At 41.1% G+C, this 25,899-nt stretch overlaps 1 protein-coding gene across 6 annotated transcripts in view; it reads right to left on the reverse strand.

Annotated features, from left to right (window-relative positions):
• LIMCH1 (LIM and calponin homology domains 1) overlaps positions 1-25,899 on the reverse strand; it is a 397,172-nt gene that overhangs the window by 25,695 nt on the left and 345,578 nt on the right. For all 6 annotated transcript variants that reach the window (XM_073608522.1, XM_073608523.1, XM_073608520.1 and 3 more), the window contains 3 exons: positions 21,775-21,874; positions 1,386-1,414; positions 381-488 (listed from right to left, as the gene is read on the reverse strand). In XM_073608522.1, coding sequence (XP_073464623.1) covers positions 381-488; positions 1,386-1,414; positions 21,775-21,874 — 237 coding nt within the window. The remainder of the gene's footprint in view (positions 1-380; positions 489-1,385; positions 1,415-21,774; positions 21,875-25,899) is intronic.

Here is a 25,899-nt window from a genome sequence, read left to right on the forward strand (position 1 = left end):
ATTTAGAGACTAAAACAACAACATTTTAGATTTGTTAGAAAAAAATATAATCAGAAAAAAATATACAGTGGGGACGGAAAGTATTCAGACCCCCTTAAATTTTCCACTCTTTGTTATATTGCAGCCATTTGCGAAAATCATTTAAGTTCATTCTATACTTAGGACCATGTGATATTTCAGTTTTTCTTTTTTAATAAATCTGCAAAAATGTCAACAATTCTGTGTTTTTCTGTCAATAAGGGGTGCTGTGTGTACATTAATGAGGGAAAAAAACAAACTTAAATGATTTTACCAAATGGCTGCAATATAACAAAGAGTGAAAAATGTAAGGGGGTCTGAATACTTTCCGTCCCCACTGTATTAGGGACCATAAGATGTACCTGTAGCAGTCTCTCCTGCTCCTGCTGCCACCGCTCCTGTCGTCTTCGCTCTTCTTCTGGATCCCAAGAACAAAATCGAGTTGGAGAATTTAAAGCGGGTATTGGTACCTATCAGTAAATACAGACAATTAGTTAAATATACAGAGCTAAAATAAATTGGCAATTGTTTGCATGACAATGTTTCTGCAATTTGTTGATGAAATATCACGAAGCATCAGGAAGGGGCAGGACTAAGGCCCCATTCACACCTGAACGTTTTGTAGCTTGAAGCCTGAAGGTACAAAACGCTGGAGGGGAAAAAAATCTATTATTCTCTATGGAGATGGTTCACATCTCCACTCCAAAACACCTGAAGTCAGAAGCTCCAAAACGCCTGAAGCTCAAAAAAGTTATGGAACTTTTTTTTTTTAGGCAGATTTGGGCGTTTTTCTGCTTTTTACATTGGTGACCTTTTGACCCATACAAAATCGCAACAAAGACACGTCAAAAACGCGGCAAAATCACGGTAAAATCGCGTGACTTTCTGCCTGAAAACGCTACTCTCAGGTGTGAATGGGGCCTAAATAGGCTAAACAGGCCAGAAGCATTAGCAGCATGTATAGTCTGGGGCTAGAATCCAAGGGGTTCTACAGGGACACAAGGATTGATTTATAGACTAGTATGTCCTTGCAGGCACCACCTTGTTTTAGGTTAGGTCAGGTTCACTTAAAATATTTATTTTGATACAATATCACAAACACTTTAAACAGTATATCCACACTAATATATGTTACAGCCATCTAAGTCTTTTACCCAGCACTAAAGCACCCTTAAAGAATTCTGCTAAAGTTAATTAAGGCAGTCAGAGATGCAGAATGATTAATTGCCCTAATTAATGCAAAACACGATGGATAATCAGCATTGATGTTACTGCTCATCTTGTGAAAGAATTAGCTGCATCTTCAGCTTAGCAAAATAAAGTTTAAAGCATGTAATGACACAACCATGCCTCGTAAAATTACTTACTGCTGAGCTCCCGCTGCTTTCTGGATCTCCTGTCAAACAGAAGTGAACAAAATGAAAAATACTTTATTTTCCTTCTAACATATCTACATTTGACTATTATACGAATATCTGTATATTTCGTCTGTTCCAAACAAAGAATGTAAATGTCAATTTAGTCCACTTTTTGTATAAATGATAGTCTTTACTGCAAAAAGGAATAGCCTACAATAGGTCCCACTTGTGATAATAAATATAGTATAATACAGATTAAGATCTGGGAATACTATAGTTTGTATAAAATATACCTTTTAATTATATATCTCTCTAAAAACATAAATCATACAGATTAAATATACATCTAAAAACCTCATGGGACTCATGTACAGTTTATTATCTGCCAAGTATTGAATCGTTCTTCTTGCAGTTTTTTTTTAAATCCATGCAATTCAAATAATCTAGCCAGCCAACTTCTCCTATGCAAAGGGCCTCCAAACGTTTAAAGAGTTTTTAAATAAGTATTATGAAGAGCACCTCATGAGGTTTTTAGTAGTGTGTTGGCTTAATCTTTACAACTTATATTTTTAAGGAGACATGTAAAGAACAGATACACACACAGTGGGTAAAAAAAGGATTGAACACCTCACCATTTTTCTAGGCAAATATATTTCTAAAGGTGCTATTGACATGAAATTTTCACAACATGTCGGTAACAACTCATGCAATCCATACATACAAAGAAACCAAAACGAATAAGTTCAGAAATTACGTTATATGTAATAAAATGGAATGACACAGGTAAAAAGTATTGAACCCATGAAGAAATCGAGGTGCAAAAATGCCTGGAAAGCCAAGACAACAGCTGAAATCTATCAGTAATATGAAAGCAATCCTGCCCCTTGTCAGTGCAAAGTAATATCAGCTGGTTGAGTCTCAACTGATGGCCTATAAAAAGGTGTCTCATTACCAAGGTGTCACACAAGACACCTCATGATGGGTAAAAGCAAAGAGCTCTCTCAAGACCTTTGCAACCTTAGTGTTGCAAAACATACTGATGGCATTGGTTACAGAAGGATTTCTAAACTTCTGAATGTTACAGTGAGCACTGTTGGGGTCATAATCTGGAAGTGACGACTAGGTGCTCCTCACAAGATTTCTGACAGAGGAGTGAAAAGAATTATCAGAAGAGTTGTCCAAGAGCCAAGAACTACTTTTGGAGAGCGTCAGAAAGGCCTGGATTTAGCAGGTACAATTGTTTCAAAGAAAACAATAAGTAATGCACTAAACCGTCATGGCCTGTATGCACGCTCACCACCCAAGACTCCATTGCTTTAGAAAAAGCACGTTGAAGCTCATTTAAAGTTTGCTGCACAACATTTAGACAAGCCTGTGAAATACTGGGAGAATATAGTCTGGTCAGATGAGGCCAAAATTTAACTCTTTGCTTGCCATAATACACACCATGTTTGGAGGTCAAATGGCACTGCACATCACCCCAAAAACACCATACCAACAGTGAAGTTTGGAGGTGGGAACATAATGGTGTGGGGCTGTTTTTCAGCATACAGTACTTTCAAACTTTAGATCATTGAAGGAAGGATGAATGGAAAAATGTATGAAGACATTCTTGATAAAAATCTGCTGCCATCGACCAGGATGATGTAGATGAAACAAGGGCGGACATTTCAGCAAGACAAAGATCCCAAACACAAAGCCAAGGAAACTCTCAATCGGTTTCTAAGAAAGAAAATAAAGCTGCTAGAATGGCCCAGTCAATCACCTGACTTGAATCCAATATAAAATCTATGGAAAGAATTTAAGAGACAGAGTTCATAGAAGAGGCCCACGGAACCGTCAAGATTTGAAGGCCGTTTGTGTGGAAGAATGGGCCAAAATCACTACCTGAGCAATACATGCAACTAGTTTCTCAATACAGGTGGCGTCTTGAAGCTGTCATTACCAACAAAGGATTTGTACAAAGTATTAAATAAGTTTCAGTTAGTGTGTTCAATACTTTTTCCCTGTGTCATTACATTTTATTACACATAACTTAATATCTGAACTCATTTGTTTTGGTTTCTTTGTATGTATGGATTGCATACATTGTTACCGACATGTGGTGAAAATTTCATGTCAATAACACCTTTAGAAATATATTTACCTAGAAAAATGTGGACGTGTTCAATACCTATTTTACCTGCTGTATTTGTGTATATATATATATATATATATATATATATACACATATTTTATTTTTACCAACTGTAGTGTTTCCAGATTTCAGTCTGTATTATCCGTGGGCTCGTTTATTTATATAAAGGAAACAACCAACTATTGTAAAAAAAAAATAACTTTTGTTACCGGATCTGATCGCAAACCATTAGATCAGGTGATGTCCTCTTATGTCTGCAGGCACCCTAAACATTGTTAAAGACAATTCTGACCTCTGGCATGTTGATTGATAAGGCCAAAAATATTATTTACATTGAATAAACAATCATATCAAGTTGATTAGCAGAATCACTGCCAGCAACTCAACAGCGACAGGACTGCTAAAGCCTAGGACACATAGTTACATAGTAGGTGAGGTTGAAAAAAGACACAAGTCCATCAAGTCCAACCTATGTGTGTGATTATGTGTCAGTATTGCATTGTATATCCCTGTATGTTCACACAGGTCAAATGTCGGGGGCATCGGCAGGTTCAACAGAAACTGGCCGACATTCAGCCTGTGTGTACGGAAGCAGGTCCGACAAAACAGCTGTAGTAGGGGCATGACCGAAAAAGGTCTGCCAGCCGGTTCCCGATAAGCGCTGACAGCCAATGGCTGAGAGCACTGACAGGAGTGTTCTGGTGGGGGCTGTCTCCCTGTCAGAAAACAATAGCACAGCAGGGGAGACCACTGTACTAACATCGGATTGTTAGTACAGTGGCTCCTCCTGAGCTGTCAGTATTTTTCGTTCAGCCTGCTGGGTTGAATGAAAAAAATGAATAGTGTGTACTAGGCTTAAGAGTCCACTTACCTTACCAATGGCATACCTGCTAGCAGACCATAGAAATGTTGCAATGTTATAGCTCCCTCATTAGTAACTGAGATTCTGCAGAATTTAAGGCCAGTGAAGGAGCAACACCCATTAACAGAAGTGGTTGCTTAAGGTGGAACTTAAAGTGGCTCTAAATCCTTAAGGTTTTTCACCCTAATGCACTCTATGCATTAAGGTGAAAAACCTGTTCTGCAGAATCCCTCCTCAGCCCCCCACCCCCCATTATTCTTACCTGAGCCCGATCCGATCCAAAAGATGTGCACAAAAGCAGTAGCTCTCATAGCGGTCTCCCTCCTCCCTGGGCAGACTGATAGCAGCGGAAGCCATTGGCTCCTGCTCCTGTCAATCTAACACTGACGAGCGAGCAGTGGGCAGGGGTGAGCTGTCAGCTCTGTGTCAATAGATGCAGACGGGGTGGCTCGGGAGTTAGGCCACAAGGGTGCCACCATGGAAAGTCACTTTCCATGGGGGGCACTTGCTGAAGAGGAGGAGCCTGGGGTGGGGGACCCCAGAAGAAGAGGATCGGAGCTGCTCTGTGCAAGACCAGTGCACAGAGCAGGTAAGTATGACATGTTTTTATTTTATTTAAAAAAAAAAAACTTCGATTTTTTTGAGCACCACAAACTGAAAGTGTTATTTTATAAATGTTTTAACATTTAAAGCAAACTCACCATCCATCCACATCTCCATGCTTTATTTTTTTTAAGAAATCACTTTGAAAATCACTTCCCTAGCATTTCTAGCCGCAGCCATCTGGCCTGGGCCAGAAACCAGGAAGCAACTGAAGAAATGCAAAAAGAAATTAAAACAAGGAAACAATGTACAGCATTTTATGTATTAAGGCAAAAAACCTTCTGTATCACAGGACCCCCACCCCACCCTATACTTACCTGAGCCCGATCTTGATCCAGAGCTGTGCATCAGAGCTGCTGCTCTCTCTGTTCTCTCCCTCCTCACAGGGAAGATTGTTCAGAAAGTATTTACCTTATTGTTTCTGTGCTCAGGAAACATAGCTCCCAACTGTCCCCGATTTCGAGGGACTGTCCCTGATTTGGACCAAAGTCCCTCTTTCCTCCTCATTTGTCCCTCATTGTGGCCTGATCTATATAATTGTATAGTGTTCATCTAAACAAATGGAGATATGAAGACTCCACTTGTCACACTATTACATATATATAAATATATAAATGCAATCACAAGTAAAATGTGTAAAAAATGATTGAATAAAAAACAAAATAAATATGTCAAACAAGAGAAAGTCCACTCCGATGGGCTGTTAGATAGAAGCCCCATTGAATGTGCAGTTCACAGTAATCTTCCAACTAGTGATATTTCAGCCCTCTAAATAGCAGTAACATGCGACCACAACACCAAAGAGGGAGTGATAGAGTGCGACAGGAAAGTTCCTCCACCTGTAATATTACTGCTGCTTACCAGCTTGTTAGATCTCTTGTTTAAGGAGATCGTAAGTGCATGTGGCTCTTATCCCCAGCCCTGGGTCTTTGAACTTGAATGGCTAGATGTCCCCGGACTCTCTATGTGGAGTATCCTCTGTACAGCAGATGTACGCTCATTCCCCATGAATGTCATGGGGAAACAAAATGAATGTCCTCTTTTCCACAAATAGAACTTTCTTTTAGTGGTATTTGATCACCTCCGCAGTTTTTATTTTTTGCGCTATAAACAAAAAAAAACCTGACAATCTTGAAAAAAAACCCAATATTTTTTACTTTCTGCTATAAAATATATCCAATAAAAAAATTGAAAAAAAAAATCAAAGTTCTTCATCAATTTAGGCCAATATCTATTATACTACATATTTTTGGTAAAAAAAATCCCAAGTGGTGTATATTGATTGGTTTGCGCAAAAGTTAGAGCATCTACAAACCATGGCATATTTTTTTTATACTAGTAATGGCGACGATTAGAGACTTCTAGTGGAACTGCGATATTGCAGTGGACAGTCGGGACACTGACACTTTTTGGGGACCAGTGACACTAGTACAGTGATCAGTGCTAAAAAAATATACACTGTCACTGTACTAATGACACTGGCAGGGAAGGGGTTAACATCAGGGGCGATCAAAGTGTTAAACGTGTGCCTGACCAGTGCTTTACTACTGTACTAGGAGAAGGCATGAATTGGTGCCCCTGCTTAGCAGAGACACAGGATCCATATCTTCTGTAGTGACAGAAAGCCGTTCTGCCTGTGTACTGAAGCATTGGCGGGTGCTGGCGGACATCACAGAGGAAGCGTGCTGCCGCCGGCGTGCGCGCCCCAGACACGGAAGTGCATGATCACATACTAGGTACGTGATCCTGTGTAGGAGAGCCGCCTTGCCGCTGTATATATACAGTATACAGTCAGCAAGCGGTTAACCATAAATTAAGGATTTTTTTTTCAAATGAGGAATAGGGAACAGCTGAAATAACTTAATGTAACTATTTAACACTTTTACCTTTTTTTTCTTACTAGTGATGGAAGAGCAGCAAATATATTGAAAAAGACTTGACATCACAAGTAAATATGGAATGTTCCTACTGCATTGTGAACGTAGAAAAAAAAAAACTTTGACTTCCCTATAAATTCCATATCTTGGAGTACAGTATAGAACACAAGCTGGAAATTCATAGACTCTGGGTTATAGGTTGCTACTTTTACATGTCTGGACACTGGCACAGATTGGACACATTTCACAGTGAAAGTGGAATAGAACAGGTAAGGCCAAAACCTGTTCCTTAACAGTATCTAGAGGCAAATTTTGGTCAAGTCCTGACTGCAGGAAAGACAGAATATAAGGGTACACCAGACCTAAAAAGAATTTGCAAGTAAGGTAGCATCATTTTTCTAAAAAGTGGCTTTTCTGGCTTTAGGTAATGTTGACAACAGCTATCCAGGATAGAGCCGGGGACCTTGAGACAGCAGGTCTGGCTTGTTTGGAAGAGGTGTCTGTGTACCTGCTTCTTCAGAGCCAGGTTGGAGCAAGTGAACCACAGATTTCTTCTCTCCCTCTATTCTGTGAAACAGTCAAAGAAAAATCTGCAGTGGAGGGAAGGCATATATTGAAGCGGACCTTCATTCTCTCAATCAACAAACTTTTTTTAATCCTTAATAATGCTGTTAGAGTTAGTAAATAGGAAGGTGTATTCTTTTTACTTATTTTAAACTTTTTTATTTTACATTTATTAAGTTGCTTTTTGTTTCCAGGTTTAGGCAAATGAGGTAATAAATTCTAGAAGTCTTCAGGAGGCGTTTTCTCAGCTAAGCATACCCTCCTACCTGCATGTCTGAGCAAAGAGCAGAGGGATTCCAGGAAGTAAATGCTACATGAATCATCTGGCCTTACTCAAGATGGCCATAGCCAAAATTTTTTTCAAATTGATTTCTCAGTAAAATAAAGCATGAAGACATGGTTGGGGGGCGAGTTTGCTTTGAATAGTAAAAATTAATTTAATAGTGTTTATGGTTTTTGGTGATCAGATGCAGTGTTCTTCTGCTTTAACTTGAACAGAGACCATGGAATTAGCAGAGTATCCAGTGCTAGAGGATCTGTGGTCCAGGCTACAAACTGGGATAAGTTATTGAATCTGGAGGTCAGAATGACCACATCTTTGAGTCCTCCATTTCTTATATAGGAGACTGAAGATGTCAGGATCGAGGGATCATTCTTCTTGGTCAAGGCGGTGATGACTGAGGAAATTCGCCTTCCTATAGTCCACTCTCAGGATGTGAGCAGCAGAGATTGCTGGATAGTATTTTTCTGCTCAGGGGATAATCAGACTTGCTTCCTTCAAGGCTGCTGGTACCCCCTTATGATTAATATAGGCACTTCTGTGGCATTGTTTGACTGCACCCTGAATAGATGTCCATAAAGAAAGCGGGTTCAGTGATGCAGAGACAATTTTATTGCTCTGAGCTTCAAGATGTTGATGGGGAGCTTTTCTTTCCTGAACTGTGAGAGATTGGAACACTTCTCCCCAGCCTGTGAGGCTGGCATCTGTTGGTAGCACCATGAGTATGGGAGAAAAAACTTTCCCATTTCCAAGGCTTGATTGGCAATCCACCAAGCTAGGGAGTTCCTTGCTTGACTAAAGAGAAGCATAGGGAAGTTGAGAGATGAGGAGTGTTTGTTCCAGGCCAACAGAATGTTATGCTGGGAGAAACTTTTAATGGAACTTGCAAGGGCCAGCACTCTCATGGAGACTCACACTGAGGGATGTCTTTTAGATCTTAAGGTCAGAGCATAAAACCTTAAAGAGAGTTTTTTGCCAAAAAGTAAGCTTTTTCCTGGGCTAGGATGAGGCTCAAATATTACAGATAAAGGGAAGGCTGGAGGGAGACCCCTTTGGAAACCTTCAAGAAGCACAAATGGGGAATACGATTGCCTAAAAAATTGCAATTGCTGCTGAGAGGTAAACTATTAGTGTGTACCACGTGCAGACAGTGGAGAGAAATTTCCTTAGAATGATTTTGAGCAGAGTATAAAGAAGGAAGGACAATATTCTGCTTAAGGTGGGAAGCAGAGACGACCTTTGATAGGAAAGAGGCCTTGAGGCTCAAGACAACATGAAGAAAGGTAAGTTGAGGCCATCAGTTCAGAGACCCTCTGTTTAGAGGTGATAGCAAATAGAAAGGCCAACTTATGGGTAAAGTGAGGAAAAGTAATATCCCCAACAGATTTAAAGGTGGGTTCTCCAGAGCCAGGAGAACCAGATTTAGGTCCCATGGGGCCACAGGAGATTGTACAGAAGGCCAGCTGTCATCCCCTCCCAGAAAAAAGATCTTAACTAGGCAGTGGGAGGGTTTCTGAAACAAAACATTCAAGGTGAAGATTTGTCTTTTATCAGTACTCAAAGCATGATTCTGGTCCAGTCCAGACTGAAGAAAAGACAGAATATGACCCACAATTCTTATAGGATGAAAGCTGCTCGTCTCATTCCAAGCAAAACAGGCCTGCCAGGTGAGATGGTAGACTTTACAAAGAGTCAATAGCCTAGCAATCAAGACGATAGAGATGTCCAAATCTTAAAGGCCCCTGTTCCTCAGGACCAGCCATGCGGTTAAAGCCAAAAACACGAGAAGCAAGAATAAAAGGAGGGAAGCAATGACCAACCTGACATTTTCTATGCAGAACTTTTAAACCCAGAGGAAAAAGCTGAGTCTTCAGATGCAGAGTGGGCTGGACTCCTTCATTCAGTTTGGGAATGGTTTCAGTAGAAGCCTTAAAAGTGTTCTTAGGGGTAATGACCCCTTGAGACCAGAACTGTTGGACAGCAGCAAACAGGTCCACTCACCATGACAAGGAAGGGAATAGGTTTGAAAGCATGAAGTGGGGATGAGGCAGAATGTGAAACTCCAGTTACCAGCCCCTGGAAATGACACTCTGGACCTAGGATTTCCTGGGACCAGAGGGCAGACAGAGTGCCTCATCACTGTGAAGAGGTTTTGGAACCAGACTTGCCTGGCTTGGAGTGCATGTCTTCTTACCAAAGTAGATTCCTGTTTAGGATTTGGCAGTGGAAGACAAAGAAACAAAAAGAAACCGTCCTAATCTCAGGAATAGAAGACCTACTGGTGGGAACAGTAGACCCCCTTTGATCTCTTTGATGTACTTGTCAATTGGGTCCAAAACAGGCATTTGCCTTCAAAGGGTAATTGCTCAAGGCCTTTCTTGCATGGCAGCACTGCTGACCAGCATTTAAAGTAGAGAATCCTGCACATGTGGATAGAAAGAAGCTTCATCCTGAAGATTTGGCCAAAACATTCACACAGTAGAATAAGGTTATAGGTAAAAGAATTAGTTGACTGTGGACAGACGCATCCGATTAACAGAACCAGAATTTTGGGCCATTAACTTAATTCAGACAAAAATTATCTAAAAGACTAGCATAGGCCCATAGGCTGCAGGTTGGCAGGGCCTGCCAAGAAACAGGGAGCTGTAAAGAGGGACTCTAAACTTTTATCTACCAGAGCTTCAAACACAGGGGCTATCAGGGTCTTGTTAAGGTATGACAACAGAATTTACCACAGGAAGCACCCACTTACATAGGAAACTTTCCTCAGTTGGATATTCTTTGGCAAAACATTTCAGGAGAGGGGCGGGGGCGGAGAGAGAAAGAGAGAGAGAGAGTCCAATCATCTAAAAAGGTAGCTGCATATAACCCAGTGTAAAGATTAAAGAAATTATGTCCTGCAATGTACAACTTGAAAATGTATTTTCTGGTTCAGTCCTGCTTATTTATGATATTTACACCCAAGTCCTATTTTTGAACTTCTTCAATTCTACCTGTTAGGGTCTGTGGTCAACACATTCACTTTAACATTTTATACACGGTTGTGAATAAAGGTATGTGCATTTTTAGGAAAACTCTGCATAAATGACTTTTGAACTGATCTTAAAGTGATTGTAAAGTCTGTTTTGTTTTTTTAAATAACAAACATGTTATACTTACCTCCTCTGTGCAGTGGTTTTGCACAGAGCATTCCGGATCCTCCAATCCTAGGGTCCCTCTTTGCTGCTCCTGGCCCCTCCCTATCGAGTGCCCCCACAGTCAGCAGCTTCCTATGGGGACACCCGAGCTGAGTCACAGCTCCGTGTGTTGATTCAGACACGGAGCCCCAAATAGGCCCCACCTCCTCTCTCCCGATTGGCTGACTGTCTTTGATTAACAGCCGTGGGAGTCAATGGCGCCGCTGCTGTGTCTCAGCCAATCAGGAGGAGCGTTCCTGGACAGCTAAGACACTTGTGGACATCTCTGGAGAGAGATGGGGCTCAGGTAAGTAATTAGGGGGTGCAGGGGTGGCTGCTACACACAAAAGGTTTTTTTATCTTAATGCATAGAATGCATTAAGATTAAAAAAAAAAAAACTTCTGCCTTTACAACTCCTTTAAGCTAAACCATAATAATAAATACAACACACAACATTTTACATTGCCATATCTTTATTAAACAAATGGTTTAAACAGTTAAGAAAAAAACATGGGAACCCTTACATTTTGTAAGCAGAACCTTAATTATTGGCAAAACCTTAACCAAATGTATTGCTACATCTGTGCAGATCTGTGTTGCAGTTATTAGAGTCCATTTTTATATTTAAAGCTGAAGTATAATCCATTTTTATCTTTCCTTCCCTGGTTCGTTCCTCCCTCCATCAATATACTAATGAAATTTTAAAATAAAACAATTTTGTTCTTATTACACAGCTTATTTTAGACCCAGTGATTTCCACACTCGGTCTCTGCACCTCTCCATGTATTGCAGGCACATCATGACTGGTGGGAGGGGCCAGCAGGGTGCTGTACATGGCTTCCTAAAAATATTACGGCTCCTTGCCTCAGTACTCCTCTTCAGTCCTATATCAATCAGTGGGCTGTACAACTGAGCAAGATGGAAGGTAAAGCTGGAGTTCAGCTTCAAAATTGAACGTTGCCACTGTTGATCCCCAGGGCTCTTGCCAGAGCATACTTGTATATCTTGGCATACTTACAGTACTTCCCAAAGTGTCCTACTCCTGTGACGACAGGTTTGTGCCCCCTTCTTCACTCTATCACTGTCACCCCCTATCATCTTCGAATCTTCTTTTCTCAAAGACCCAGCTAAGTAAGGTGTAACTCCTGCATATTTTCATGAAACTTCCTTCCTCCCTGTACCTGGCCTTTATTCTGGTATCTGTAAGTTGGGCTGCAGTAGGTGCATAGTTGCCAACAGTCCCGATTTTCCCGGGACAATCCCGATTTTGGGACCCTCGTCCCGATTGGAGGCTGTCCCGAATCGGGATTTTTCCATAAGGAAAATCGGGAATGTTTTTTTTTTTTTTTGGAGCAGCTGGCTCCAGCAAAATGGCGGCCGGCGCCGCCGCTCTATCTTCCCCCTAGTGTTGAGTAAGTGGAGAGAGGAAGGGGGCTCGATCCGTGCAGCCAATGGGCTAGCTGCACGACCCCTCTCCTCTCTCTACTGAAGCAGAAGACATGGCGACGGCGCCGTGTCTTGCCGAAAAGTTCCCAAGCCCCGTACTGTGCAAGCGCTGCGTCTGTGCAGTACAGGGGGTCCTTACATGCCATGGGGAACTTTCTCGGCAGAACACACCGGCCGCTCCTGCACTGAGCGGGGGGGCTGCATTGAGGGGGGGTCTGCAATAATTGAGGGGGGCTGCACTGAAGGGGGGCTGCATTGAGGGGGTCTGCACTAATTGAGGGGGGCTGCACAGAGGGGGGTCTGCACTAATAGAGGGGGGGGCTGCACTAATTGAGGGGGGCTGCACAGAGGGGGGTCTGCACTAATAGAGGGGGGGGCTGCACTAATTGAGGGGGGCTGCACAGAGGGGGGTCTGCACTAATAGAGGGGGGGGCTGCACTGAGGGGGGGTTGCACTGAGGGGGTCTATACAGACTCTGCCGGGGGCACCTGATGCAAGGACGGACTCTGCCGGGGGCACCTGATGCAAGGACGGACTCTGCCGGGGGCACCTGATGCAAGGACGGACTCTGCCGGGGGCACCTGATGCAAGGACGGACTCTGCCGGGGGCACCTGATGCAAGGACGAACTCTGCTGGTGGCAGGTGACACGCTCAAGGATCCCACTGATTCGGCATTATGGTGAGTTGAATGATTTAATTTTATATTACAATGTAATAATAGAAATAATGCTCTTCAATCATCCTGACACCATAACAACCATGGTGCCGGGATGATTGAAGCGTTAACACCAGGTGTTTGGAGTATCTTTATCTGCTGATTGTTAAACTTTCTAGAATACACATATTTCTATTGTGTAGGATCTGGGGCTGCTGTCCCGTCATTCCCCTCTCCCCTTTCCTTCTCCCTCTTTCCCTCTCCCCCTCCATCCCTCATTCACCTCAGACTCTAACCTCAACCTCTTGAGCCACGCCCATTTAAACCACGCCCACTTTTCACGTAAGCCACAGCCAGTTTTCGACTCGGCGCGCGGCACTTGTAGTTTTTTTGCTATGCCACGCCTACAAACGAATGCCCCACCCCCTAATTATTTACGGCTCCACCTACAGCCAAAAAAGTGTCCCACGTATTTTTTTTGCAATGTTGGAAACTATGTAGGTGCACAATTGAAAACGAAAAAGGTAGACAAGGAAAGGGGTTTTATGGAAGAAAAGACATACAGTGTCTGCCATAAAACTGTACTTGATGCCTAATATTTAAATCTGAGTTCAAAGAAAAAAAAATAAAAATCTGTTTCAGATTTATGATTAAGCCATTCTAAAACAGGAGGGTCTGTCTATAGATAGAGCTACACTGCTGTTAATTTACCATTTTTTTTTGGATAATTTTAATGTTCTAAATTTTCTTTTGCTGATGTTCTGCTGTTCCAACTTACTAATAGAACTTTGAATTAAGTGGTGTGAGACAGTGAAGCAGCCCCTAAAAATAATTCCTCCATCATTCTTCACAGTTCAGATGAGTTTATTTCTGTTAGTATTGTTTTGTAGTATGCAATCAAAGTATAAATACGCCCAAAAAGATACACTTTGGTCACACAGAGCATTGTTCCACTAGTTCTAACGAACATCCATGGGATCTTAAGTAAAATATGTGTGAGGAGCACAAATATTGTACAACGCTCTAGCTCTTAATCTAGAGTTTTCCCACCTTGAGGATTGAACAGCACGTCCTTGGACTGATCTCCTTTGAATGTATAGAAGGAAGAGTTGAATTTTGTTAATTTGTAATCAATGTGAATCACTGTTAATTGCTGGGATTTGTGCCTGTAGAAATACTTTTGTCATCCCCTTGCCAGCCTTTTAGCCATTAATCCTTCCACTAAGGTCCTTTGTAGCCTCTTTAATGTATATTACACTGCTGTGAAGGCAACTCAATCAAGATTTAATGTTTGTTTTTTTTAAACAATAAATGCAGCTCAAATCCATGCCTGAGCTGTCTGAATCTATTGACCTTGTGAACCACACCTGTACAATATGTGCCACCTTGGCTGCTTGTAGTCTCCACTGGGGGATAGTGAGACAGAGTGACAACATAGAATAGTTGGGAGACAGGGACAGAGGGTTGTCACCCAACAAGAAATGACTGTGCAAGTACCTTCATGGCAGGATCACAAGGTATTTTAATGAAGGCTGTAGATTACACATTTTATCAATAATCTTGAATGCTTAAACCATTTGTTAAGATATAGCAATGTAAAATACCATGTGGTTCATATGGTAAAACACTAAATGTGAATAGGTTAATAACCAGGTCACATTTGAACTGCTGTGCAAAAGAAATTCAAAGGGGTCTGCAAATGTCTCATTATTTATAACCATATATCAGCCCAAACATTAAACAAAATGCCTGGTTCAGGTCAGCACTGGATAATTCCTTATGCGAGCATTTACCAAGATAACAAAAAATGAATACTTCTCATGGCACAAAGTGAAGGTACAGCGCAATATGCTGAAGCAGCGGCGGCCGGTCCATAAGGGGCACAGCCCCCCTACCCTCCATGTGCCGGGCACCTGAACACCACGCGGGGAGTAGGGCACATAGATTTCTACAAGTTTTTTTTGGAAGCACATGATTAGCGCCTGAGGCTCTAATTTGCTTCAAAAAGGATGGGCTTGGGGCGCAGAGCACTGTGCCCTGAGCCCACCCGCTTGTGACATTAGCGAATCAACATTCGCTATTGTTTTCCTGCCTTTCCTCCTGGCCAATCAGGACAGGAAGCGGGTCACTGTGCTCAAGTATTGATTTGTTATAGTGTACAGTGAAATTAAAGCGGAGTTCCACCCTAAAGTGGAACTTCCGCTCATTGGATTCCTCCCCCCTCCGGTGTCACAATTGGCACCTTTCAGGGGGGGTGCAGATACCTGTATAATACAGGTATCTGCACCCACTTACGGGAATAGCTTGCCGCAGCTAGCCGCAAACCCCCCGCCCACCCCCGTTGTGTTGTGAGAAATACACAGTTCCCACAACACAACGGGGACCAGTGTAGACGCGCAGCGTGACTCGCGCAGTAGGGAACCGGGCAGTGAAGCCGCAACGCTTCATTTCCTGATTCCCTCACTGAGAATGGCGGCGGCAGCACCTGAGGATCGAGGGACGGTTCGATCTCCGGTGCCGACATCGCTGGAACCCGGGACAGGGGAGTGTCCTTATTTTAAAAGTTAGCAGCTGCAGTATTTGCAGCTGCTGACATCTAAAAAAAACTTTTCGCGAAACTCCGCTTTAACATGTATTAACAGCAAACAACTAATCCTGTAAAGAAGCGAAGATTTTTTTAATCCAATACACAAGTTCACCACTTTGCACTACTAGTAATCAGGCCCAGAGTTTGAGAGTTGGGGCTCCTGTAACTTGTACGGCCCTAGTGAATCTGCAAAGTGAAACTGGACAGACAGTCCAACACCCAAGATTTCCTGTGGGACCACCACTGTGATGCAGGAGATTTCACTGTGCCATAAACCTCAACAGTATTACCTGACCTACCAAGTATCAAGAACAATGCCAGGCAGTCCACATCATAATAGGAATGCTTAGCTGGATACTTTGGAGAAATTCTGATGTCCAAAATTCAGAAAAACTTACAACATATATGAAAGAAATACACTATATTCCCAAAAGTATTGGGACGCCTGCTTTTACACACACATGAACTTTAAATGGCATCCCAGTCTTCGTCTGTAGGGTTCAATATTGAGTCGGCCAACCCTTTGCAGCTATAACAGCTTCAACTCTTCTTTGAAGGCTGTCCACAAGGTGTAGGAGTGTGTCTATGGGAATTTTTATTTCTGTCTGTGTTGCTGTGGAAGATTCCTGCTTGGTAAAATGTCAGGAAGACAATAGAGACCAGGACACCAGTAAAATCCAGGGGTTCTAAACCCTTCCCACGCTATCCATAACTAAAAAATGTTTTAGCTTTACTTCCACTTTAAGGGTAAAAGAGTATTTTAGCAACAACAGGCCACTGCCCAAGAAAACATGAAGCATGATGTAAAACCCAATAAAATGGCGATTACTTAATCCCTTAAGAAACAAGAGTACCTGCCTTACAGATGGAAATGGACTTTGAGCAATGCTTCTATAAAACAAATAAAGCAGAACTCCAGACAAAAAAAACAAGATAAAAATAAACAGCCTACTAAAATAAAATGATAAAAGCAGATTTTGCTGCAACATTCACTTTCTGCCACTAAACGTTCTCAGGCTGATGGCCAATATCATTCAACCACCTCCTCTGGGCCTCAGGTTGTCCTGGACCTACCTAGATCTGTTACTGGACAGTGAAAGGAAAAGCAGCACAGTGATGAGCTTATCTCTCTGTCACTCTGATATCTCCTCCTATCAGCATTGGTCCTCTATTAGCACAAGAACTGTTTGGCTCCTTGTACTGCTGCTTCCTTTCACACTCCAGACCTGCTCTACAAGGACTGCAATAGGCGGATACCACCAGGTCAGGTTAGTCCCGGCTATCATTCTGAAACCCACTTACACACAGATGACATTTACAAAGATTAAAATGGAAAACAACTTTAAGCAAACATCACATTCCCTGTTGGAATTTCAAACGTATGAGAGAATTTTTCCATCTTGCTCCTTCTAATTTTCTCGTCATTGAAAAAATTTGAAGTGTACGTAAAGTCAAAACTTTTTTTTTTTTTTTTTTTTTGGACCCAGTATGGAAGAATTAAAACCTATGGTCAGGTTATTTTTTGCGGTTTTGCATTGTTAGGAAGATTTCCTTTTACTTTCTGTCCTGGAGACACAATAGGAAGTGGGAGGAAATGTCTCAAAGTGAGGGGAATGCCATTCTTAGGCTGGCCATACACGGTTCGAATGCTGAACCAGCTGAGATTTGAACTTTTAAGGGGCAAGCTGAATATTCCAAGTTGATCGATTGATCAACCTGGGTACAACCAGCCTGCCGGATTCTCTTGCGATTATCGCTAGTGACTGCTATAGCCTCTAACATTAATTACGGTCTTCTCCTGGGGGGTGGCTTGGGAAAAGACAACGGTACGGCAGGAGGGATTCCCGCATCAACACTGTCTGTGTTGATGGGGGAATCAAGCAAAATTTGCTCCGTGTATGGCCAGCTTTAGGCAGCTGCTACCAGTACAGGTGTCCCATTGTAAGATTCCCCATTACCTCTAGTTCTGGTGAAACCTCAGAATTATGGATATCCCCTCTCACTTTTTGACTCAGTGACAATGGTCACCAGTACAAAGAGGGGGTGAATTACCACAATGGGAACACAGACAGCATGGAAAAAATACAGAGTCTACCCCTTATGCAGTCTATCCTTTACATACACTTTAAATCGAATGGGTTACTCCGTGCTTAGAGAGTAATACCAGTAGCTGCACTTGCAGTAACTCATAGGGTGCTGCCAATATTCACATGCTGAAAATCTAATATGCTGGTTGTTCCCAATTCAATCGATGGATCAACTTGGGTACATTTAGCCTGCCCAAAGAGGATTCAAATCTCAATCTGTCCCTGCTGAACCAACTGAGATTCGAACCATCTATGGCCGGCTTTAGGTTTCCAGAAATGTGACACCTGGCACCATTGGAATTAAATACAGATATATTTCATAAGCCATTGGATTGAACTCCAAAATAATAGTTATAGCTTACCATTCCAAACTCTACTTGACAACACCAGACCCTTAAAAACAGTCTGCATCAGTAAGAGACTCCAGAACAACATGTTAAAGTAAGCAATGGGAGTGTTCAAACTCGTACGTTTAGTCCGACGAGGAAAGACTTTAAACAACTACAATAGTTCTGGCAAGGCGACTCCCACAAAGCCAGACTTCCCTCAATGGGCATCCAACATCAGCTCAAACCATAGAAATACAGAAATGAGTGCCAGAGCAAAAACAGATGAAGGCCAAGATAATCCTAATTAGTAGTAAAAAACATATAAAAACACCCAGTCCATTTCTGCTCAGCAACTGTCACGTTGCTACATGTGGAAAGTTTAATACGGGTTCTAATACAGATCTATGAAGTCCCTGCTTTCTTGGAGTCCATCCACGTTGCATCCAGTGTTGACCCCTGATGTAGTGGGAGTGGTGTTGGCTGTTTTTACATTGACAAAGAAGGAAAGCATGCATGGAAGTATTCTGAGCATATTTTGAGTAGTACCATCACCCCTCAATATAGACTTAGACCAAACAAACTATTTTATGTGTGGGACATTACTGCATATATCCAGATCATTAAAATCAATAATGATTTTTATAATTAAATTCCATAAGTAAAATTTGTGATTGGAATTGTTGACTTCTTTAGTACCAATGTTGCAGCACAGGATAAAGCAAATGTGTATATAATGTATATTGGTGCTTCATATTTTTATGTGCTTATAGAATTGTATTGATAGAAAGCAATAAAAATGTTACTGATTTTAATAATCTTGTGGATATATACAGTACCAATAAAGTCCCAACCATAAAAATTGTTTATTTCTCCTATATGACTTATTTATTTCAATTGATTATTTCAATCATTTTTGGACTGGTGCTCCTTTCTGTATTTCTATGGATCGGTAAGCAAAGCATTAGAGAACCAACATAAGAGAGCTTACTTACTAATAACAGCTCTTACCAAGGACTTAGGTCTTCTAACTAAGCAAAACTTTTTGCCAACTTGTTCAAGATCAAGATTCATCATGTAGCACATGGACTGTGATGTGCATTAATCTCTCCAATTCATACCACTCTATTATGATAATTATATTAATCAAACATCTATACCAAGATAGGTAAACACATTGAATGCATTGCCTTGATTTCACATTTATTAATTTTTTTCAGAATAGCCAGCTACAGTCTTACATGAATGTATAGAAAAATACATGTACAAATGAAAATGTTTACTGTATGTCAAGTAAAGTACTCGAATATTCAGTAAATTAAATAAAAATCTTCTATTATCTGTACTTCATTACCAGAAGCTGCCAGAGATTAGGTCAACCAATCACTACCTGATTTATTAAACTTTTTGGCACTCCAATGATGTCATAATCAAACTTTTTTACACAAGCAAAATGTGCAAAAAAAAAAATTGCACATTCAAGAACGAGGAAAAAAAAAGGTGAGTTAGTCAATGGCAGCCCATGTAAGGGGAACCTTTGAAACCATAAAGTAAAAGTCAGGAGAGTAACTACAGATCAAAGAACCCTCAAAGAATTTTTTATGGGTCCCCTCTTTCCTTCTAGCAACTGGCAGAGTCAACTGTGAAAATACTGTCACTGGTCTAAAAGCATATCTAAACCCAACACAAAAACGTATTATATTGCAGCTTACCAGAAATTAGATGAGGTGGCTGCATTATTTTTGTTTTTCAAGTTTTTTTTTTAACCTTTATTTTCAACTGATAACCCCGCAAATAACATATTTCCTATCCCTGGGTGGCTACACTTACTCCTCCGCTGTATCTATGGAGGAAGCCATTGTTGTTACACAGGCTGAACTTCAGACATGTCTGCCTTCATCTTCATTTTATGGAGGGTGAAGACATAAGTAGTTTACAGAAGAGAGATAATATTTTTTCAAGTTCAGCTTGCAGGAAGGGCAATGCATTCCACTCATTTCAAAGGAAGTGATAGGGCTACCATTTCTAGCAAGATCAACAAGTATCTTCTGTACTTGCTGCAAAGATTCTTCGCCTAAAAAAATTATTACAAATGGAGCCACAACACCTAAGAGCTGAGAATATGCAATGTATTACATTTTTGTTCTTGGGTTTAGTTATCCCTTAACATAAAATATGCCTAAATCAAGGACAGGCAAGCGAAGCAGTCAGTATAACCAGTACACTACTAGGGCTCAGTGCTGTGGTAGCAGTACAGGCAATTAACTTTAAAACTTACATTTTTAGCAAACTACTCTAAATTCATTAGCTCTCCAGTCTTTTTCAACATATAAGATCTAAGATCTCAGGGACTTGTGTAAAATCTAAGCCCTCCCACCATTAAGGGAAGCAAATACTGAAATAGGTGAGCTATTAGTCAGAAAAAAATGAAAACATATGTTGTAGTAGCAATAGTTATAACCACTGGGATATTTTTTTACTGTTACATAATTATCAGTGCTCCTTCTTTAAGCTCCGTCTTTATTTTGCAGAACTACAAACCTCAGGATAATTTTTAAGCGGCTAGGCTGTAGCAGAATTTCTGAATGCAAAAAGCCTACACTGCTAAGACAGCTAAACAAAATGGATAAAACGAAGGGGGATCTGTGACCAGGGATCCTTATTATTCCTCCTGTGAGTCTAATGTAAGCTCTTCCTTAACTGCAGACCTCACAGTTTGATTTGCCTCAACAAGCCTCTCCAATGGAGTCTCCTCTCAACTCAAGGCGCCATAGCAGCTGAGTGCATTACTATGGCTATAGTTATGCCATTGCTAAAAGAACCTATTTAATAAACATTTATATCAAATAAAAAGGAGCAAATAAAAGGTCCTGGGGAGACAACAGTGACACTGTCCATGGCACCTATTCAGGTGATTTCCATTACCTTAACTATACTAGAAAAGGTACAACAGTCATAAGACTGGCCGCATTGGGTAAATCATTCTACTCATGAGCACTGCTATATGAAAGCAAAAGGCTCAACTAGTAAGCAAGTAAATGTACAGACAAAAAAAAGAAGGCGCCGTGCTAAAACGTGGTGGTTTGGACGTTTGTTAGACACCCCTCCGTAGGCTAACTTGAGAAAGACCTGCAGTAAAGGAGCCTGTACGCACCTACCTGAGAAGTCTAACAAAGCTCCATGGCCAGACTGGCTATTTCCTGCGCTTTAACCAGCAAATTCAGCACCCCCAAATAATCTATCTCAAGGGCTGCTAAACATAGACGTGCACCTGGTCTATGTTTGTGTAAATTGTGCAATTATTTCAGAAGATCATTAAGAAAAGTTTACAATTAGGTGGCATAACAGGAAGTGATCTTTCCTGATATTTGAACATTCTGTAATCCCATTGAAGTACCTGTCATTTTCTGCCTCCAGTAGCAGTATAAATGTCAAATATTTTAATTTCTGTACAGGTGCGGGCACTTTTAGCTGTGAATGCTACCAGTAGCTTTTTCCCATAATGCATATAATGTCTTTTTATGTTTTTCTGTGCACCAATCCTTTATGTACAGGAGATATAAAGGATTTATGGGTCCCAGCTTCTTTTGGAAATTCACACTTAGCATTTTAATTGTGCATTTCATTTTATTTAGTGGAATACACAATACTACATTGTACAGTCAGGAAATATTTTATGTACAAAAAAGTTAAGAAATGGTTTAAAACACTGAATGGGGTTTGCTATATTATTACACCCCTCTAGTGAAGTCCATGTAGGTGAATGGTGTGACCTGCCATCACAGGGTGTACGCACCATGCTGTTCTTTCCACACTGGCTCTTGTCCATCGTCCTGTGTTGCTTTCACTTGATGCAATGCAGCTTCTTTTTCTTTCTTGATGCTGAAATCCAGAGACTGGAAACAAAATTGCATATCTTAAATGCATATCCTTGTTTGAAGAATAAAGTTACGTATATAAACACTATGGGGTTGATTCACTAAAACTGCAAAATCCATTGCAGCTGTGCATGGTAGTGAGCTTCTAACGTCAGCTTTGACAAAAAATTTGTTTTCTATGCAGAGCTGCACCAGATTTTGCACTCTCCAGTTTTAGTAAATGAACCCCTATGAATCTCAATAAAGGTACTTTTTCTACCTCTACCATGTTCTTACTTTGCCCTTTTTGGAATTTTAATAGTTTTTCTTAAATTGTATTTTTATTCTCCAGCACGGCTCAGCTAAGCTCCATCACTGTTTGCACAAAAATTTCAGTTACAAAAGCAATGCAAGACCCAAAGCAGATGTTGCATTAAAATGTTAAAGACAAAACTTTTAAAGTACCAAAAATAAAATGATTTGCACATGCACAAGTGCAAGGTAAGAGAAATGTGTAAAACATCCCCATCAGGATCACCCATACTGCATGTTGTCATTCATACTTGTATGACAAGAAAATAGTTCTGAAATCATTATGGTCATCTTGTTATGTAATGTCTGATGTCCGCAATACCCCTCTCCTCTCAGTCCTGGCTTCCCACTAATGTGGCAATAGCAACTCTAACATTTAAATATACTTTTCATCCCAATTGCAAACATAATGCAAGGTCATTCTATACACCAGACTTGTAAATGGTACTGTATATCTATAGAAAGGAAGAGCCAGGATAGCACTGTGACACAACATGATAAAGGCAGATGTAAGCAAATGACCTTACAATAAAGTACTTGTGAAGGATTTGAGGTCAGAAACAGACTTATTTTTGGAAAGAACAGGGACAGTTTAGAATCTGTGCCAGGTTTTTATTGCTGTCTGCCGGGAACAGGAAGGGAGGAAGTATTTCCTACACGGGGACATGAAGGAGATGTTTAAACTCTTCTACCATCTAGCATAGATATACTTGTTACTGTTTAATAAATGTGATTTGGAACTACCTAAATATGGGAAAAGCGATTCCTGAAAAGAAGTGAAAGCAAACTACTTTGAACATGCTTGAACATGCTTTATATACCTTTGACCAGAAGGCATAACATTTACTCCACATATCTAAAGGAAAATAAGAAAAATAGACACTGGGGTTTATTTACTAAATCTGGAGAGTGGAAAATCTGGTGCAGCTTTGCATGGTAGCCAATCAGCTTCTAACTTCAGATTGTTCAATTAAGCTTTGGCAAAAAAAAGGAAGCTGATCGTTTTTTTAAATTTATTTTTTTAACGCAAACCAGGTGTTTTTTCTTTCCTGCCTCCAAGCGTTGAGCTCAAAATATGCCTGTAATCATTCCAATGTGCATGGACACATAGGGTAACATTGATCTTCTACAGGCAGGACACAAAACTCCTGTAGAAGCAGTGATTTTTAAGACAGTGTGCATGGACCCTTAGTAAATCAACCCCACTATGTGGCATATACTCCCTTCTATGTTACACATAGTATTTATAGCAGCAGTGTGTAAGATAGTAAATAAGCGTGATTGCACAAGAGACATAATAAAATATTTGATTTAAACATCATAGCCAAAGGCTACCCTGTCATGCCATGGATGCTTGGTGACATTTCTGAAACGCCTATCAAATTGGCAAGTACCAGTATTCATTCAAGAGGTTGCAACAAAATAACAGTTACAATGTATTATGATTACTTATTTTGTGCACATATCAAAAGAGTGTCATTTGATCTGTACATGTCAGTTGAAGAAACCTTGCAAAATGGAAAAAAATGTTTTTTTCATAAATACTGGTCATCCTTAACCTATTAATTACCCTAAGGTAACCTTGAAGCATAACTAACTAAACACAGAAACAAAAATGGTATATATTGTAGCTAACCAATCATTAGATGTGTTGGCTGCATTCATTTTCTTTTTTTTTTTTTTTTAAGTTTTTGTTCCTTTATTTTAATTTGATGATTGGTCAGTAACACTTCCTCTCAGAGTGGCTACATCGATCTATGGAAGAGCAATGTAGTCACCCTTGGACATCAGCATTGTTAATTAGTGGAGAAGATAGTGTTAGATGGACTAATAGATGGAGGCTGGGTTCACACTATTGCGAATTGGATGCATTTTTCTTTCGCATCCAATTCGAACAGCAGGAGATTGTGACTGGCTCTCCATGGAGCCGGTTCACACATCTCCCCAATGGCTCCGGTGCGATTTGCACAGGAGCCCTGTGCGTATTTTGGTCCATTTCAGGTCCGCATTTAGGCTGAAATCAGGCCTGAAACGGTGAACGAGGACGCACCGGACTCCTGCTGTAAGCCACTGGGTGCTCATATGTGAACCCAGCCTTACTTGGACTTTACATAAGTGACTAACAATTTAAAGTTGAACTCTAGCTAAGATTTAATAGGCAGTAGCAGCAATTGTTTTTTTCATTTAGGGTTAAAGGTTTTACATAAATGAATGGCATCAGGACCCTAAAGCATGGGGAACGTTCTTTATATGGAACGTTCATTGCACTGATAGTTCACATACTTTGATCTTTCACCACTTCATACATCTTTTACTCCCTGTGGCCAGACTGGGTCTGTGTGACTCATTGTCGGTGGGTGGGCAGATGTCCTGTTTCCCGGGAGCTGCGATGCATGCTGGTGTCCGCCCTCCTACCTCCCCTCCACAGGGTTGGGGGTGGGTGGCTGGGCGGATCCTTCCACCGTGCATCGGTGCCACGCCCCCGCCACTGAGCATGTGACTTCCTTGGTTGGGCGTTGCACACACAGACGTCCGGTATATCAGCTGGGCTGACATGCGGTGAGCTTCTCTGGCGTTTGCTGAGGCTTTGCTCCACTGAGTTGCGCCTGCGTGACGCTGAGGGGGAGCTGGCGTTCCATACTGGGGCTGCATCTCACTCCCTGCTTCATGGTATTCAGAGACGGTGCTGATACAATCTATGCACACCCTGATCCCCTCCTATCCATGTGGCTTCAAACATCATATGTACTCTCCAAGGTAATCTTCCGGGTGCTTTTTCAATCACCTTGGTGATATCCACAGCTTATATCATTTCGTTTTTTGTTACTTGTATCATCATAGATACATTTTATATATCTCCTACATTATAGAAGTCCCCTCCACTGCGGGGTGTTGGTGTGTGCGGTCCGGTGTTCCTCATTGAGGTCCCCCTCTCAGCTCCCGGGCCAGGCTCCATGGCTTACCCTTGGCTTTGTTTTGTCGCACGGTCCCAGTTTTGGCTATCATGTGAGTAACCTTTTTTGGCATGGCCCATTATGCCCAAATTTCCCCCTTTTTCTGCTGATTTTGTTAGACCCATGAAACTATATTGCTTTTTTACATCTTTTATAGAATAGATGCATCTGGCTCCTGAAGAGTGGATTGAAGTCCGTGAAACGCAGCGTTGGGGCTACCTTTGATGCATCAAACACACATTGACCAATTTTCAGATGTCTTTTACTTCACATGACTTTTATCTTGTTTGGGGGATTAAGATGCACAATTGTACCTACCCATGTCCCATGGTTGTATATACATAGATTTATTGTCTATATGCGATTTTATGTCTAATGCATGCAATGTGTTTTTATGCCATGTTGATCATTGGGCCTCAATAAACATACATATGTTTGCACCTCTGAGCGTGATTCGGCTGCATCATGCGCACCTCATTTAAAGTCCCAACCTCCCCCCCTCTTTTTAATGATATTAAGGATGGGGGCGCAAACTTTCCCTTGCATCCCAATTAAAGTCCTAAGTTCGCTTTTCCCCCCAAAGCATGGGGAAGAGGTTGCAGGGAGCAGTCTTGCAGTGAGGAGGAGCAGAGAAATTGGTGAATAAATCTTTGTTTTTTGGTTCCCCTAGACCTGAACAAGCAACCCTGCAAAGGATTATTTTTTAGTTGCCTGGAGTTGTGCTTTATAGGAAGTTGAAAAATAACTGACTTTTTTTTGGCTTGATCACCCAGTAATCACCCAGTAATAAACCCAGCT

The sequence above is a fragment of the Aquarana catesbeiana genome, linkage group LG01 (genome assembly GCF_042186555.1).
Source record: "Aquarana catesbeiana isolate 2022-GZ linkage group LG01, ASM4218655v1, whole genome shotgun sequence".
Taxonomy (NCBI): Eukaryota; Metazoa; Chordata; class Amphibia; order Anura; family Ranidae; genus Aquarana; species Aquarana catesbeiana.